The 14,280-nt window shown below is 33.0% G+C and overlaps 2 protein-coding genes across 2 annotated transcripts; one reads left to right on the top strand and one right to left on the bottom strand.

Moving 5' to 3' along the window:
* Positions 1 to 2,921: 2,921 nt before the first annotated feature.
* LOC130814546 (pentatricopeptide repeat-containing protein At1g08070, chloroplastic) lies at positions 2,922 to 7,981 on the top strand. The gene has a single exon (XM_057680644.1). It carries the CDS (start codon positions 2,997 to 2,999, stop codon positions 5,202 to 5,204), a length of 2,208 nt encoding a protein of 735 aa, XP_057536627.1. The 5' UTR covers positions 2,922 to 2,996; the 3' UTR covers positions 5,205 to 7,981.
* Positions 7,982 to 8,895: 914 nt separating this feature from the next.
* On the bottom strand, positions 8,896 to 10,814 carry LOC130814547 (early nodulin-93-like). Its single transcript, XM_057680646.1, has 4 exons — positions 10,654 to 10,814; positions 10,058 to 10,119; positions 9,464 to 9,539; positions 8,896 to 9,334 (listed from the first exon to the last, which is right to left on the bottom strand). Exons 1-4 carry the CDS (start codon positions 10,718 to 10,720, stop codon positions 9,234 to 9,236), a joined length of 306 nt encoding a protein of 101 aa, XP_057536629.1. The 5' UTR covers positions 10,721 to 10,814; the 3' UTR covers positions 8,896 to 9,233.
* Between the last annotated feature and the right edge of the window lie 3,466 nt (positions 10,815 to 14,280).

Raw genomic sequence — 14,280 nt, 5'->3', positions numbered from 1 at the left:
TTTACAAGTCCAAAATAACCAACACAACCAAATCTAATACATATTTATCCAAAAACCTAATACAAAACTACAAATTCCCACGTGCTCAGCTCAAAATACAACCTTGGAACGCTATTCAATCACCGCTAACCCATCGTTCTCGACCGGTTCCGATCTGTAATCAAACTAAAAGATAGAAACAACAGAGGGTCAGATTAAACTGAATGAGAAGTAACAATCCAAAACAACAAAACACAGTAATTCATATCATAGGTTTAAAAGCAACATCAGTTCCCTAGATCTATGTGCGCACAGGGAGTTTAGTTGAGAGGAACATCCATAGCTCTAAGGTTATGTCACTCTCGGGTGAAGCTAATTAATATCTCAATGACAATTCGCTTCAAAAACAGGGAGTAGGGAACAATGTTCCTCAACTCCCTCAATGACCAGCTCGCAAGCCCGATCCATTGACCATATCATAATATCAGCATAAGCATTCACAACAACATTTGTCTCAACAATTTCCAATTCAAAAGAGCTTTAGTAAAAAGTTTATTTTCAAGAAAGTAGTCTAGCCAGACCCTTTAAGGGACTGCTACTACTCACCGACGATGTCGCTTCAAGGTAACGAATCCAGCTATCAACTAGAAGGGTTCTTCGATGATATCGTCTCCTGGAGCATAACAAGATCACAACGTCACTATAGAGCGTTCGATACTACTATACTAACATGTAAATTATTACATCTCAACCTAAGACCGCAGCTTAACCAAGAGTTATGCTAGCATTCTAACCTTTAAAATCTCACAGTCGATTCAAGAATATCAATTACCCAATACTTTCTTATAAACAACTATATTCCACCAATTTCGTAAATTCAATGTCCATCCATCTCATACTTACATATCAAGATTCACAAGGATTTAAAGTTACACCAAGACCCTAAATCTATTAGAATGTATTTTATTAAACACAAAGGTCATTGTTCTTCCTACAATCAACAAGTCTCAACAGAATCTAATACTTCATCCAAAAATATTTAATTATCCAATTAATTTCCGTATCTCTTGATCCCAAATTAGGAATCCCGTAATGGTTTTAGGACACCTATTACTAAAACAGACATAACTCACTCATACGAAAACCAAATGAGACGATTTAAGTGGCTACGCGACCATTACTCCGAGCTCTACTATTCTTATTAAGACACTAAAATCCAGAAACAATTAAAACGATCCCAAAATAGCCAAAACAGAAGGTTCATTATGGATTTTCAAGACAGCCTGCTAGTATTTCACTATTTTGAACATAACTCTCTCATATAAACTCATTTTGGAGCGATTCAAGTGCCCATGTAATCGCGAATCGAAGCTCTACAAATCTCATGAAGACACCAAAACCCCAAAACGACTCTAACTATTTCAAAAACAGCAACACAAATTCGGACAGAACAAAACGGAACCTCATTGTCGATCTTTATGACAGTCTACTAGTATTTTGGACATAGTTTCCTCATACAAACTCATCTCGGGGTGATTCAAGTGCCCACACGACCGCAACTCAAAGTTGTACAAATATCAAGAAGACATAAGAACCCAAAAACAATCAGAACCATCCCCAAAATAGCCAAAACAAAAAGTTCAGTTTCGAAACTGAAATTTCAAAATCCACAATACCAAGTTTTATACTAGAAATCAAATAACCCAAATAACCAATACTAATCAACACTAGCAAGAACCCAATTACTAATTAAACTCATATACTCTAATTAAATTCAAGTTGATGCTTAAATTTGATTTAAAAACCCCAAATTGAATCCACAAATACCAAACTACTTTAAAACATTCAATTAATACTTAAATAGAATAGTTTGTGGATTACCTCAATCACCATTGAAGGACCTTTCAACTTAAGGTAAGATTGTAGGTGGTTGTTGTGGTGGTGGTGGACCAAGGGAAGGAGTGGCGGCACTAGGGACAACCGACTGTTGTGAGGGTACACGCGGCCTGCTCTACTGCTTGGAAGAGACCACGCAGCCCCTGCTGCTCGTGGTTGTTCGTGGGGGAGGGCTGTGCGGCTGGTGGTGCGCAGGAGTATTGGGAGAGAGAGAAGGAAAGAGTAGAGGATGAAGGGAAGGGGATGGGTGTGTCGATTGGATTTCAATGTGAGGGAAGATCTGTGTCGGTTTATTGATGGTAAAAGGGGTTTATTTTTAGCTTTGACCCATTAAATTCTATTAAAGCCGTCTTATCGTAAGACAGTCTTATATAAGACATGCTGTAAGGGTATAATAGGCGATTTATGAAATAAGTAATTGGTAGTGTGGATAAGGATTGCATTTAGGAATTTATTTTTCAAAACTTTAATTAAATTTATTTTTATAAAGATAAGATAGTAATCAATTAATAAAATATAATCAAAATACATTTTTATCGAAGTATTCTTTATACGAATTTTATACATTAAATAAAATATACCTCTTTCTTGAAAATGTTAACAAATCAAATACTTGAGTCAATATTATCAAAATAATAATATTATTACTCGAATTAACTTACTTAATAACCTCAATCAGCTTAATAAACTTATAATTAAGCTTTATTAAATGTAGTCTATTTCAGTTAGTGGAAAAAATATAGGGATCACAAATTCACAACTAATAAAAAAATATTTTTATAAAATTAGTAGGAAACATGTGAGACCATAAGAAATATAAAAATGTTAAAATAAAGTTAGTGAAAGATATATGGGACCATAAGCATTATTAAAATGTTAAAATGAGGATAAATAAGTTTATTTTTATCAAAAATTTGTAATATAAATAAAAAAATTATTAATGAGAACAACAAATAAAACAACGTAAATAAAAAAGCAAGAACTTTTCTCTTAGGAACGTAGGGAGTATTTGGTAATACAAGTTGGACAGTTATTTATGGCGGGACAAAGAACTAACGGTTCTTTAGTAAATTATTATCCATTCCTTCTTCACAAAACAAAGATAAAAAACCAGTAAGAAAATGGCTACCATTTCAACTGCAGTTCTCCTTTCTCCTCTTCATTTCCTTCAAAATTCAGACCCACCTTACAACCTCCTTCAATCTCAACCATCTCTTTCTCTACTCTCCAATTGCAAAAACATTCAAACCCTAAAACAAATTCATTCACAAATTATCAAAACAGGCCTCCACAATACCCAATTTGCTCTAAGTAAAATCATTGAATTTTGTGCCATAAATCCCTCTGGAGATCTGTCGTATGCAGTTTCAATATTCAAGTCGATTGATAATCCAAATACTCTTATTTGGAACACTCTAATTAGAGGGCATTCTTTGAGTTCTTACCCAATTAATGCTATAGATTTTTATATTCAAATGCTCTTTTCTGATGTTTGTCCAAATTCTTATACTTTTCCTTTTGTTTTGAAGAGTTGTGCAAAATTGGGAAGTAGCCATACAGGGAAACAAGTTCATGGGCATGTTTTGAAACTCGGGCTCGATGCGGATCCATTTGTACATACTTCTTTGATCAATATGTATGCGCAAAATGGGGATTTGATTTGTGCACGACAAGTGTTCGATAAAAGTTCTCTGAGAGATCCTATTTCTTATACAGCACTTATTACTGGGTATTCATCAAAGGGTTATTTGGAGAATGCACGTAAGGTTTTCGATGAAATGCCTGTTAAAGATGTCGTATCGTGGAATGCCATGATTGCAGGATATGTTCAAAGCAATCAATTTGATGAGTCTATAGCGTTTTTTGAAGAGATGTTAAGGGCAGAGGTTATGCCTAATGAGAGTACCATGCTTAGTATAGTTTCAGCTTGTGCTCAATCGAGTAAACTTGAGTTTGGGAAGTGGGTTAGATCTTGGATTGACGCAAATGGTTTTGGAACAAATCTTAAAGTTGTTAATGCGATGATTGATATGTATGCAAAGTGTGGTGATCCTACAACTGCTTGGAGTTTGTTCGAGGGATTACCTCAAAAGGACTTGATTTCATGGAATGTGATGATTGGTGGGTACACTCATGGGAGCTTGTATAAAGATGCTTTATGTTTGTTTAGAGAAATGCTAGAACTTCATGTTGTTCCAAATGATGTTACCTTCTTAAATGTTCTTCCAGCTTGTGCTCATTTAGGCGCTCTTGATTATGGAAAATGGATTCATGCATGTATAGGCAGAAATTTTAACCACTTAACTACGAACACTGCTCTGTTTACAAGCCTAATTAACATGTATGCAAAATGTGGTGATATAGAGGCCGCAAAACAGGTTTTTGATAGCATGGAAAGTAGATCCCTAGCTTCATGGAATGCCATGCTTTCTGGACTAGCCATGCATGGAGATGCAACCCATGCTATTGATCTTTTCTCGAGGATGGTGAATGAAGGATTCAAACCGGATGATATCACATTTGTGGGTATTTTATCGGCTTGTACTCAAGCTGGTTTGGTAGATCTTGGTCGTGAATACTTCAATTCTATGGTCCAAGATTATAAAATTCCGCCAAAGATACATCACTATGGCTGCATGATTGATCTACTTGCGCGAGCAGGGTTGTTTGATGAAGCAGAAGCCCTTATGGATACTATGCCAATTGAACCAGATGGTGCTATATGGGGTTCTCTTCTTGCAGCTTGTAAGCTCCACAAGAAGGTTGAAATGGCTGAAAAAGTTGCCAAACGTCTTTTTGAACTAGAACCCAACAACCCTGGGCCTTATGTCCTTCTGTCAAACGTGTATGCTAATGCAAGTAGATGGGATGATGTAGCTAGAGTAAGAACGAGGCTAAACGACCTTGGAATGAAGAAAGTTCCCGGCTGTACTTCAATCGAAATCAATAGCATTGTTCATGAGTTTCTTGTGGGGGATAAACTGCACCCACAAAGCGAAGCAATATATGAGATGGTGGATGAAGTTGATAGGCTTCTATCCTTGAATGGTCATGTCCCTGATACATCTGAGGTGCTTTATGACATGGATGAGGAATGGAAAGAAGGGGCATTAAGTCATCATAGTGAGAGGTTAGCAATCGCCTATGGGTTGATTAGCACCAAACCAGGAACAACTATCAGGATTGTTAAGAACTTGAGGGTATGTGGAAATTGTCATTCTGCTACAAAGCTCATATCAAAGATTTTCAACAGGGAGATAATTGCCAGAGATCGTAGTCGTTTCCATCATTTCAAAGATGGGCAGTGTTCATGTATGGATCAATGGTGAATACTCTCTTCCTTCTAATATGATCTCATCTTATTTACACAGAAATCATGCTAACTATCGCTGTACATGTTACAGAAACTCTTCATCTTAATTGAATATATGTTAAGTGGCTAAAAATCTAGGGTTTAGGTTGTGCATAATAAATTTTTGCACATACATAATCAAAGTTTGAACAATTGAAAAGCATACATGAACAAGATGATTGGGAGTTTGAAAAATTCTTCATAAATCTACCCAAACAAGGGGAAGTCAATTGTTATTTTGATGCTTGAGTACAATTGTACAGAGAATACAGGTGAATACTTCTCACTAATCTCATTCAAAACCCCAAAAGTTTCTATTGTTTAGTCACGCATTCAAATCTTCCCTTTTGTGACTCTGAATCCTCACATACAATGATCTTTAAACCCTAAAAGTTTCTTTGCTTATTAAGAATACAATGGTAACAAGACCTAGATAGTTTGTTAAGCCGGTGGCACGGGATTCACCTCAAAAGGTGGCAGCTACGGTGGCAGCGGGTGCAGAGGCTGTTTTTCAGAAGTTGCACAGTACAACAATATGAAAGCAGCAAGTAACAATAATAGATTGAGAAAAGGATTGTGTATTGATTAATCAAGCACTTCGAGTGGCTTTCACTCCAAAATAGCTAAAGGCATTACACATCAAAAACATAAACATTACTCATTACAATCCCAGGTATATAAACTACTACTACTACTCATCCTTGTCTCTCTAACAATGGTATATTACCACTAAGGCACTACTCAAAAAGTACTACTAAAAAAGGAAATACAGCTATCCCTTGGTTTATGCTATCCTTGCTTTGTCCTTCTTGTCCCCTTCCTAGAGTAAGTGATTCTCAATTGTGGTCCCCCTTCTTGATTCATTACGTAGTTCTGCCCCGCCTCTTTCACTCATTTTCTTAAGCCTCATACGCTACTATCTAGAATAGTCGAAATCGGACATTGTGGAACATAATGTTGATGTCGGCCCATCAACTGTCGATCTGACCAACATATATACTGAATCCTTATTCCTTCACAACCACTAGACACCTTTAGTAACTTCACCAATTCTTTTATCAGACGGTCTCACCGTGAGACTTGCCATGTACTTGGGTTAATAGCCCAATAATAAAAACTTTTAGCATAATGGATCTTTTGAATAGACTCGTCTCACGGTAAAACGATCTCATACAAGAGGGGCTATAGTAACTTTCAATCTATCCTTATCAAGAATTCACCCACCACCATGCTAACCATGGCACCTTATTATAACATGCTCTTCTTATCCGAAACATGATGAACATTTGATAAGGTTTGACCTATGCCATCAAACGTATTTGTCCTAACTGCCCCAATCCCCAGTATTACTAACCAAATTGTTGTCCATTTGAACAACTACACCTTAACACAATCATGAGTAGAGAATCAAGGCCTATTGGTGTGATATTGAAAGAACAATTCGAATCAAGATCCATTGTTCATTTGAGCTTTCCTTGTCTCAACAACCTCAAGAAGAATTAGATAACTATCATCAATATCATTTTGAGCAACAACTGATAAACTCCCATAAGCACTACTAACAATCTCCTTAACCTTATCTTGCCTCCTATTCGTGTAAACTTTGTTAATGTGACCTCAATTTTGGCAACTGTGACAAACAATGTTTCCATATTACTTAAACATAGACCTTGATTCAGAATTATTTTTGGCTCTGCTTGAACTACCCTTCTCCTTTTGCCTACCCCTTTCTACAAGATCCTCATCAGTAACATGTGAGTTGTCGTCATTATTAATTAATTCTAAATCAACTCTGTTTGTAATAAGGCCCAATTGACTTCCTCAAGAGTTATCTCATCCCTATTCCCTACCATACTTAATTGTTTCCAATACTTATCTTCGGAAGGTAAAGAACATAACAATTTAATAGTTGAGTCCTCACCATCCAGAGTAACATCTATATTTTCAAAGTCCATGACAATAGAATCAAACTCTGTCAAGATGACATTTCAAGGATTTACCTTCCTCGAGTTTGAAGTCATAGAGCTTGCTCTTCGATAACAATTGACTTCGTCAAGTAAAGCGATTCTAACATTGATTATAGCCCCGACGTTGTCTCCTCCTTTGCAACTTCCCTCGATACCTCATTTGAAAGAGTCGATTGCATTTAGGTGAGTCATTTCAAGTCGATCTCATCGAATTCCTCTTCCGACATTGTTGATGGTCTTCTAGTTTTTCCCAAGACTACCCTTCTCTAAGCCATTTTGGACTAATGACTCTTTCTTCAACTTCCACAACTGAAGTTGACATTTTTATCAAATTTATCATTATCAAACTTTGATCTAGCCACGCTTAAAAAATATCGCAAACTTCTACAACTTTCAAGAAATTTTAATGAACCCAATTGCAATTCAACTACAAATTGAAACTCTAAACCCCTACAACAATTGCAATCTTGCTCTTGATACCAATTTGTGAGGTCTAAGTGGCTAATAATTTAGGGTTCAAGTGTCCACAATCAATTTTGCACATATATACTCAATGCATGAACAATTGAAAAGCATACATGAACAAGAATGTATGAAATTGAAGAAAAAAAGAATAGAATCAAGAACTCACCATTTTGGAAGGTGAGAAAATCCTTCATGCAAATCAATGAAAGACTATAAAACCAACCCAAATTAGGGGAACTCAAATGTATTTATGATGCTTGAGTACAACTACAAGTGGGAAGTTCTCATTAATATCACCCACTAAACCCAAGAATGTCTAGTGTTTAATCACACTCAACCGTTCATTCTCAATCTTCAAACCCTATTTGAAGATTTCTCTGTCTTTTTTGTAGAAATAAGGACTTGAGGTATATATATGGGATATGAATTAGGTTGAAGGGTCCAAGGGCATTATTAACTTTTTTTACTATTAGTCTTTCACTTTTATTAGGGGATTATTCTTAGAGTCTTGTATATATATATAGTTGAGGGTCTTCTATCGTGGGTATGCTTGTATGTTTTGGGTGATTAATTCGCATAGGAGTTTGGGACCACTCGAAGGATCCTCTATATCTTGTATTTTGTAACAGTTCAATAACAAGAATACAGGAAGTATTATTCAGTTTATTGTTTTTATGTTTCTTAATTGTATTCTTCTTTATATTCTATTTGGTTCGTTTTTTTTTTTTTTGGTAATTCTTGGTATAATTGCATAACAGTCTATAACACACATGTGCTGAGCCAAGCACTAAATGTTAATCCATCTAAAAACTTGTCAAACATATGTGTTCGTCGGAGCAAATAGGGTTTTCACTCAAGCAATATGATGCTTGCCCAAGCACCTGGAGTCCTGGACATGGTACTATGCATCCAACCATAAGACCACTAATGCATACTACTATGCATCCATCCAACGAACCAAGGTAAATTACTTAGACACACTCAACAGCATGAGTTGAAAATACTTATATCACTTTCCCTACAGTCTATTACCCCGATGCCACTTGAAACTCCCAACTAGACGGAGTTTGAAAACTCACAATTTGGATTCATACATCATTTTGCAACTTCACATGAATAAAAAGATAGTACTGAGATTCTTTTGGGAAAGGCAACCATACACCCATATATTGGAATTCCCCAACTTGTGTGTGTTAAGTCGAGTTGTTAGAGTATATAACATAACACTGCGCTTCAACTAAAATTTTCTGGGACTTAAGGTTGGTGTCAGATCCATGTTAGGCTGTTAGCATATCAGTATAGGACTATTGAATCTTACTGTAAGTAAATAGTAGCAGTTACTAACAAATGGAGCTAAACTATTGCTTTTAAAGGGAAAAACAATTTTATTGGGATATATAACATAAGGGTAGATCAATACAAGATTTGACTCTCAAATCTCAATGTAATTTAAGAAGTATAATCAACATCAAGATCAGATCATCCTATGTTTCGTCATCATCGTTGTCATCATCAACCATCGGTGACAAAGCCTGAAAGCCATGAGCCAGGCTCAGGCTTCTGGCATTTGAAATTTATGGTTTAATGGTGTGCTTTCCATCTTGGTTGAAGGAGTTTTGACGTGCTGATTTTAGCACAGTTTTGTCAGCTACAATGAAATATGCTGCTCCTGCCACTATCATTTGCAAATACACAATAAAGTGTTGGTAAATCTTTGAAACAAAAAGATCAATAAATGGAAGAAATAATAAAGTTCACTTATTAAAAAAATGTTTAATACGGGAAATAAAAGTTATATATATACCAGTTGAAATTATGAGGGCTTGTGCAGTGGGGTTGAGATTAGCCCTAGCCCATGGTAACATTCTTGCACTTGCTATCTGTAGGTTAACATCACCATTCACTTATTAAGATTAGCTGTCAATTTCTAATATCTAAACTTATATTCCCCTTATTTGTTGTATATCAACATCTTAAAACATTTTTACATTTGACTTGTCTTGTCTTATCTGACCTTATTTGTTCTTGTATTAAAAAACTTGTCTGATCGTTTTACACAATAATTGGATGTAAAATTTGGACGGAAGTGAATGAGAGGGCATAAAGAAATGATATTTCTTCACTTTAATATCAAAAGGAGAGAGAAGGGAAATTAAAGAAAAATAATTAAAGAGAATTAAAAAGCGTTGCATTTTGTGGTATAAGAAAATTTTCAACATTACAAAGATTTAAAAGGAAAACTCAATTTTTTTTTTCCTAAAATGTTATCCAACATATTGTTAGTCTTATTATTTACATGTTTTGTGCAGAAAATTAAAACGATCTAATCTGATTATGAATCCGAAGAGAGTATTAATTAATAATTAGTATCATGATAATAATGTAGAAAAAAACTCACAGTTGGCATTGCTGTAGCAAATCCAGCAACAACAGCAGCTTTTGCTCCAGCAACAACACCCTCTGTTTTTCATCAAAATACTTCATTCAATAATTAACAACACAATAATTATTATAATGTAAATCAAACTTTCATACTATGTTCAAAATCAAAACATTATTCAAACACACTGAATAAAAATTCAATGGCCCACTGGGCCATAAACGTTAACAATATACTCCATGATGAGTTCAAAAGAATCTATTGAGTCGGGTCAGCAAAATAAAGGTTCATGGACCACAACTAAGCTATACACATTTATGAACAAAATTAAAATTGTCAAAATCAAAACTATTAAAATCAAAATTATGAACAAAAATTGTCAAAAGAGACGGTCTTTCAGTAAGATAATTTCTATTGGACCGACTCAAATAATGGGTATTAGATGATGGGTATAAAAACATTAGGTAGGTATACTGTATACATATGGAAAAGGGGTAGCACACCCGCCCGCCCAGTTTGCCATCTTGCCAAACTCCATTAGGATGCAAATCTATTTGAATTCAAAAGGAGGAAGGGAAGAAGTAACTAAGAAAATAAAATCTAATGTATCATACCATGAGAGCAGCGTTTTGCCATGGCTAGCCTTTGCTCAAGGGGGGATTCTGCCATATTTTTTTCCATTATTATTATACAATCAATATTATCAATAAAATTTTAAATATGAGTAGAGTAAAAGTATGAATGTTTGAAGCTTTAGGTTTAGATTGAAAATGGTAGATTAAACAGAATGGAATTTATGATATTTATAGATATATTTTTGGAAACTCATCAGGTGGTTTTGATGGTTTTACAACAAATCTAATGTCGTCAGTCCATTGTTTTTACTCACTTCTACTTAGGTTTCCGTCCTTGTCCCTTTCTTCCCTTTTTCACCTTTTTAAATTAAGATTAGGATTATTATTTTTAAAATTAATCTTACTCCATCTTTTATTAATTTCCCTCATCCATCATTCATGCACCTTGGATATGTATTAGAATTTATTATTAGTATTAGTATTACTATTAAGTACGATTTAGATATAAGATTTATCTTAAAAATACTGATTTTGTTTTTATTTAATCTTTCCATTTACTTTTTTCGTAGATCTCAATGCAAACTTAAAATTTAAATAATTTTAACTGTAAATTTTTAAAAATTTTAGAAACTTGATTTGTTTATGTATCATAATTCGGACGACTATGTTTTTTTTATATAGATCAATAAGAAATAATAGTTAAAATTTAACACTAAAATTTTTAATTTTTTTTGAAAAAATATATGAAAACGTAAGGGAGTATATAGCTATAAGAAAAGCAATCCTTTAAATTTAGCATCGATTAATTGTTTACCTTAAAACTATAATTTATACTTCCTTCGGTGTACGTAATGTTATCAAAAATAAGTTTACTTTTAACAAAAATAAGGCTATTGAAAGTAAGTTCACTTTTAGCAACAATCTCAATAACAAGAATATATAATTTCACTTTGAATAAAAATAAATTTAGTTCATTAAAAATTAATTAATTTAGTAAATATTAGTTGATTGAGTATGGTCTTTACTTATAATCGGAAAAGCATTTCGTTCCGTGCTGATTTTACAACATCATATAATTTAACAAAAAATTAGAAAATTCCAATCGACATCTTTAAATACAAAACTTTGTCACATGGAATATATTTATTAGCTGAATTGAGATTACATGATATGGTATTTTACTATATTAGTACTTTCTACCAAATTAACATACGAATATATCAAATTATAATACTTTCTACCAAAGTAATATTAACATATTATAAATATATGAGTAATATATCACAACTAGATAAATAATTTTATAAGAAATATTATAATTTTATACTAATAACATGCATTTTTATTTAAGATTTATTTTATATGTACTTACATACTAATAACATGCATTGCACTACAACATTTATTATATGGAATTAGTCTTATTTCTCTCCTGTGATATCAACCATTGCATATCGTTTTTCTTCGATTTTTCATAATTTCGACCATTATTTTTGGATCATTGTGTGAACTTTTTATTTATTAATATAGTTTACAAATTGAAATATTAGAATTAAGAATTTATAAAAGTAAAATGATCATGAATTGTTCTTTATTAGTACAGTTGAAGTATAAGTTTTAAAACATCAAATGAAATTACCTCAGGTAATGTTTGACAACATAGAATTTATTTGAATATATGGAATTTAATTTTGATATTCAAATTCAAGAATTGTAAATGACACATATATACTTGAAATTTGCAAATTTTGATACTTGATCAAATTTTACATTATAATTGCAATTCTATGGAATTGACCCAATCTCCCATTTTCAAATTTAAAATTTGCAAAACATAGTATTAATTTGATCCAATTAACATTTGAAAATAAACTCCAAATTGCCAAAGATACCATCAAGTATCTTAATATATACACAAACAAATTTATTTGGGCATTTCTAAATGCATGATCAGTAGAACATACATTGATATGTCTCATTTAACAGTTGCATAAATATTAACATAAGAAGAATACCATAATAAAAGGTGTCTACATCTAGTGTCGTTTCTGGCCCTTTTTGTGTCCTAGGCGAAACATAAAAAAAGGGTCCTAATATAATTAAAGTTTTTTTTTTCTCAACTATGCATATAATTTCTTTTTCTCCATCACATAAATGTCAAATAAATCTACAAATTTAAGATCATATAATGATAAGGTACTTATACACAAATCAAATTTTAATAATAAGGGTTAACTCAATTTGGGCCCTTTTATAAGCTAAGCCTTAAGCGGTTGCACCTCAAAACTTCCCTCAGAAACGACCCTTTCTTCGTCTACAAATTCAGAGGGGACCAAAACAAAAATGTTTCATTTGTACAAATTAATAAGACATGTACTCTGAATTGGAGAGAGTATCAAGTATAAAAGAAATGATTTGTTGATGGCAAAATAGCATTATGGCATTATTTTCCATTAATAGTGACAAATAAAAATGGAAAAATTACAAAAAAACTACCTAATCTAACTTTTTTTTTTTTTTGCAAAAAACTACCTTAAATGACATAAACGTTTGCAAAATACTACCACTTGACAGAATCAGTTAGTTGACTGTCAAGTGGGTCTTTGACTTTACACTTGACCGCACGTGACTTCATTTTATAACTCTTGAAATGTTATATTTTCTTTATTTTTTCTTTCCCTCCATTCTCATTTGATAATCTCTCTCTCACTGTTCATGGAAGACACCCATCAGCACTCAATCAACACTTCGATGCAGTATTAATCATCCTATCCAATCAACTAGTAAGTTCTTTAATTGATATTTATTTCATTAATCTACTCCCTAATTTCAAATTTGGCTCATTTATGCTGTGAATTGTGGTTTTTGCATGGTTTTGTTCAATGAAAAATCTTGCCTTTGAATTTCTGATTCTCGATCCTCTGTTCTCTTCCTTTGATCTTCCTTTGATGTTTCGTCCGCGCTTCTTAGCCATTCCTCTTTGTTCTTTTGAATCATCAGATGTGACAATTTCTCTCATATTTGTGAAGTTAACAAATCACCCTTCTCGCTTGGATTGAGTGTAAATATTTAAGGAGGTAAATAAAAGTCAAAGTAATAAAATGGGGTTAGTTAGATAGAAAACTAAAGGAATTTGATTGTTAGAGATGTGGAAGAATTGGTTAGAAAGTAATGAAGAATGAATAAAATAGCAATTAGTTCACTTATATTAATAGGGTATAAATTTACCTAAGGTGAGGATGGGGGAACATTTTACTCCAAGTGAGGGAAATCATCATCTTTTTTATTCATATTTTTAGTTTACTCTCATTCCATCTCTTTTACATTTACTTCATTTCCACCTTTACTTACCTTAATTCTATTAGTTTGACGTTTTTTACTCCCTTAAATATTTATAGTGAATCTAAGTTAATCACAGTTATTTATAAATCAGCATAATATAAAGACAAAAGAAAAACTAATAAAATAATCAAAATAAAAAAAAACAAATTCATTTAAGTTATAAACCAATAAATACTTGCCACATACAAGTGATTTACCAAATTGTTATTACCATTATTTACCTCGCAATTAGATAGAATGAGAGTTTTATAATTTTAATTTATGTTTTTAAATTTTATTTATTTTATTATTATTTTTTTAACTTTATTTTTATAGAGATTTAAA

Source organism: Amaranthus tricolor, chromosome 6 (genome assembly GCF_026212465.1).
Source record: "Amaranthus tricolor cultivar Red isolate AtriRed21 chromosome 6, ASM2621246v1, whole genome shotgun sequence".
NCBI lineage: Eukaryota > Viridiplantae > Streptophyta > Magnoliopsida > Caryophyllales > Amaranthaceae > Amaranthus > Amaranthus tricolor.
The sequence above is the reverse complement of the archived record's forward strand: the minus strand, read 5'-3'. Positions and strand labels throughout refer to the sequence as shown.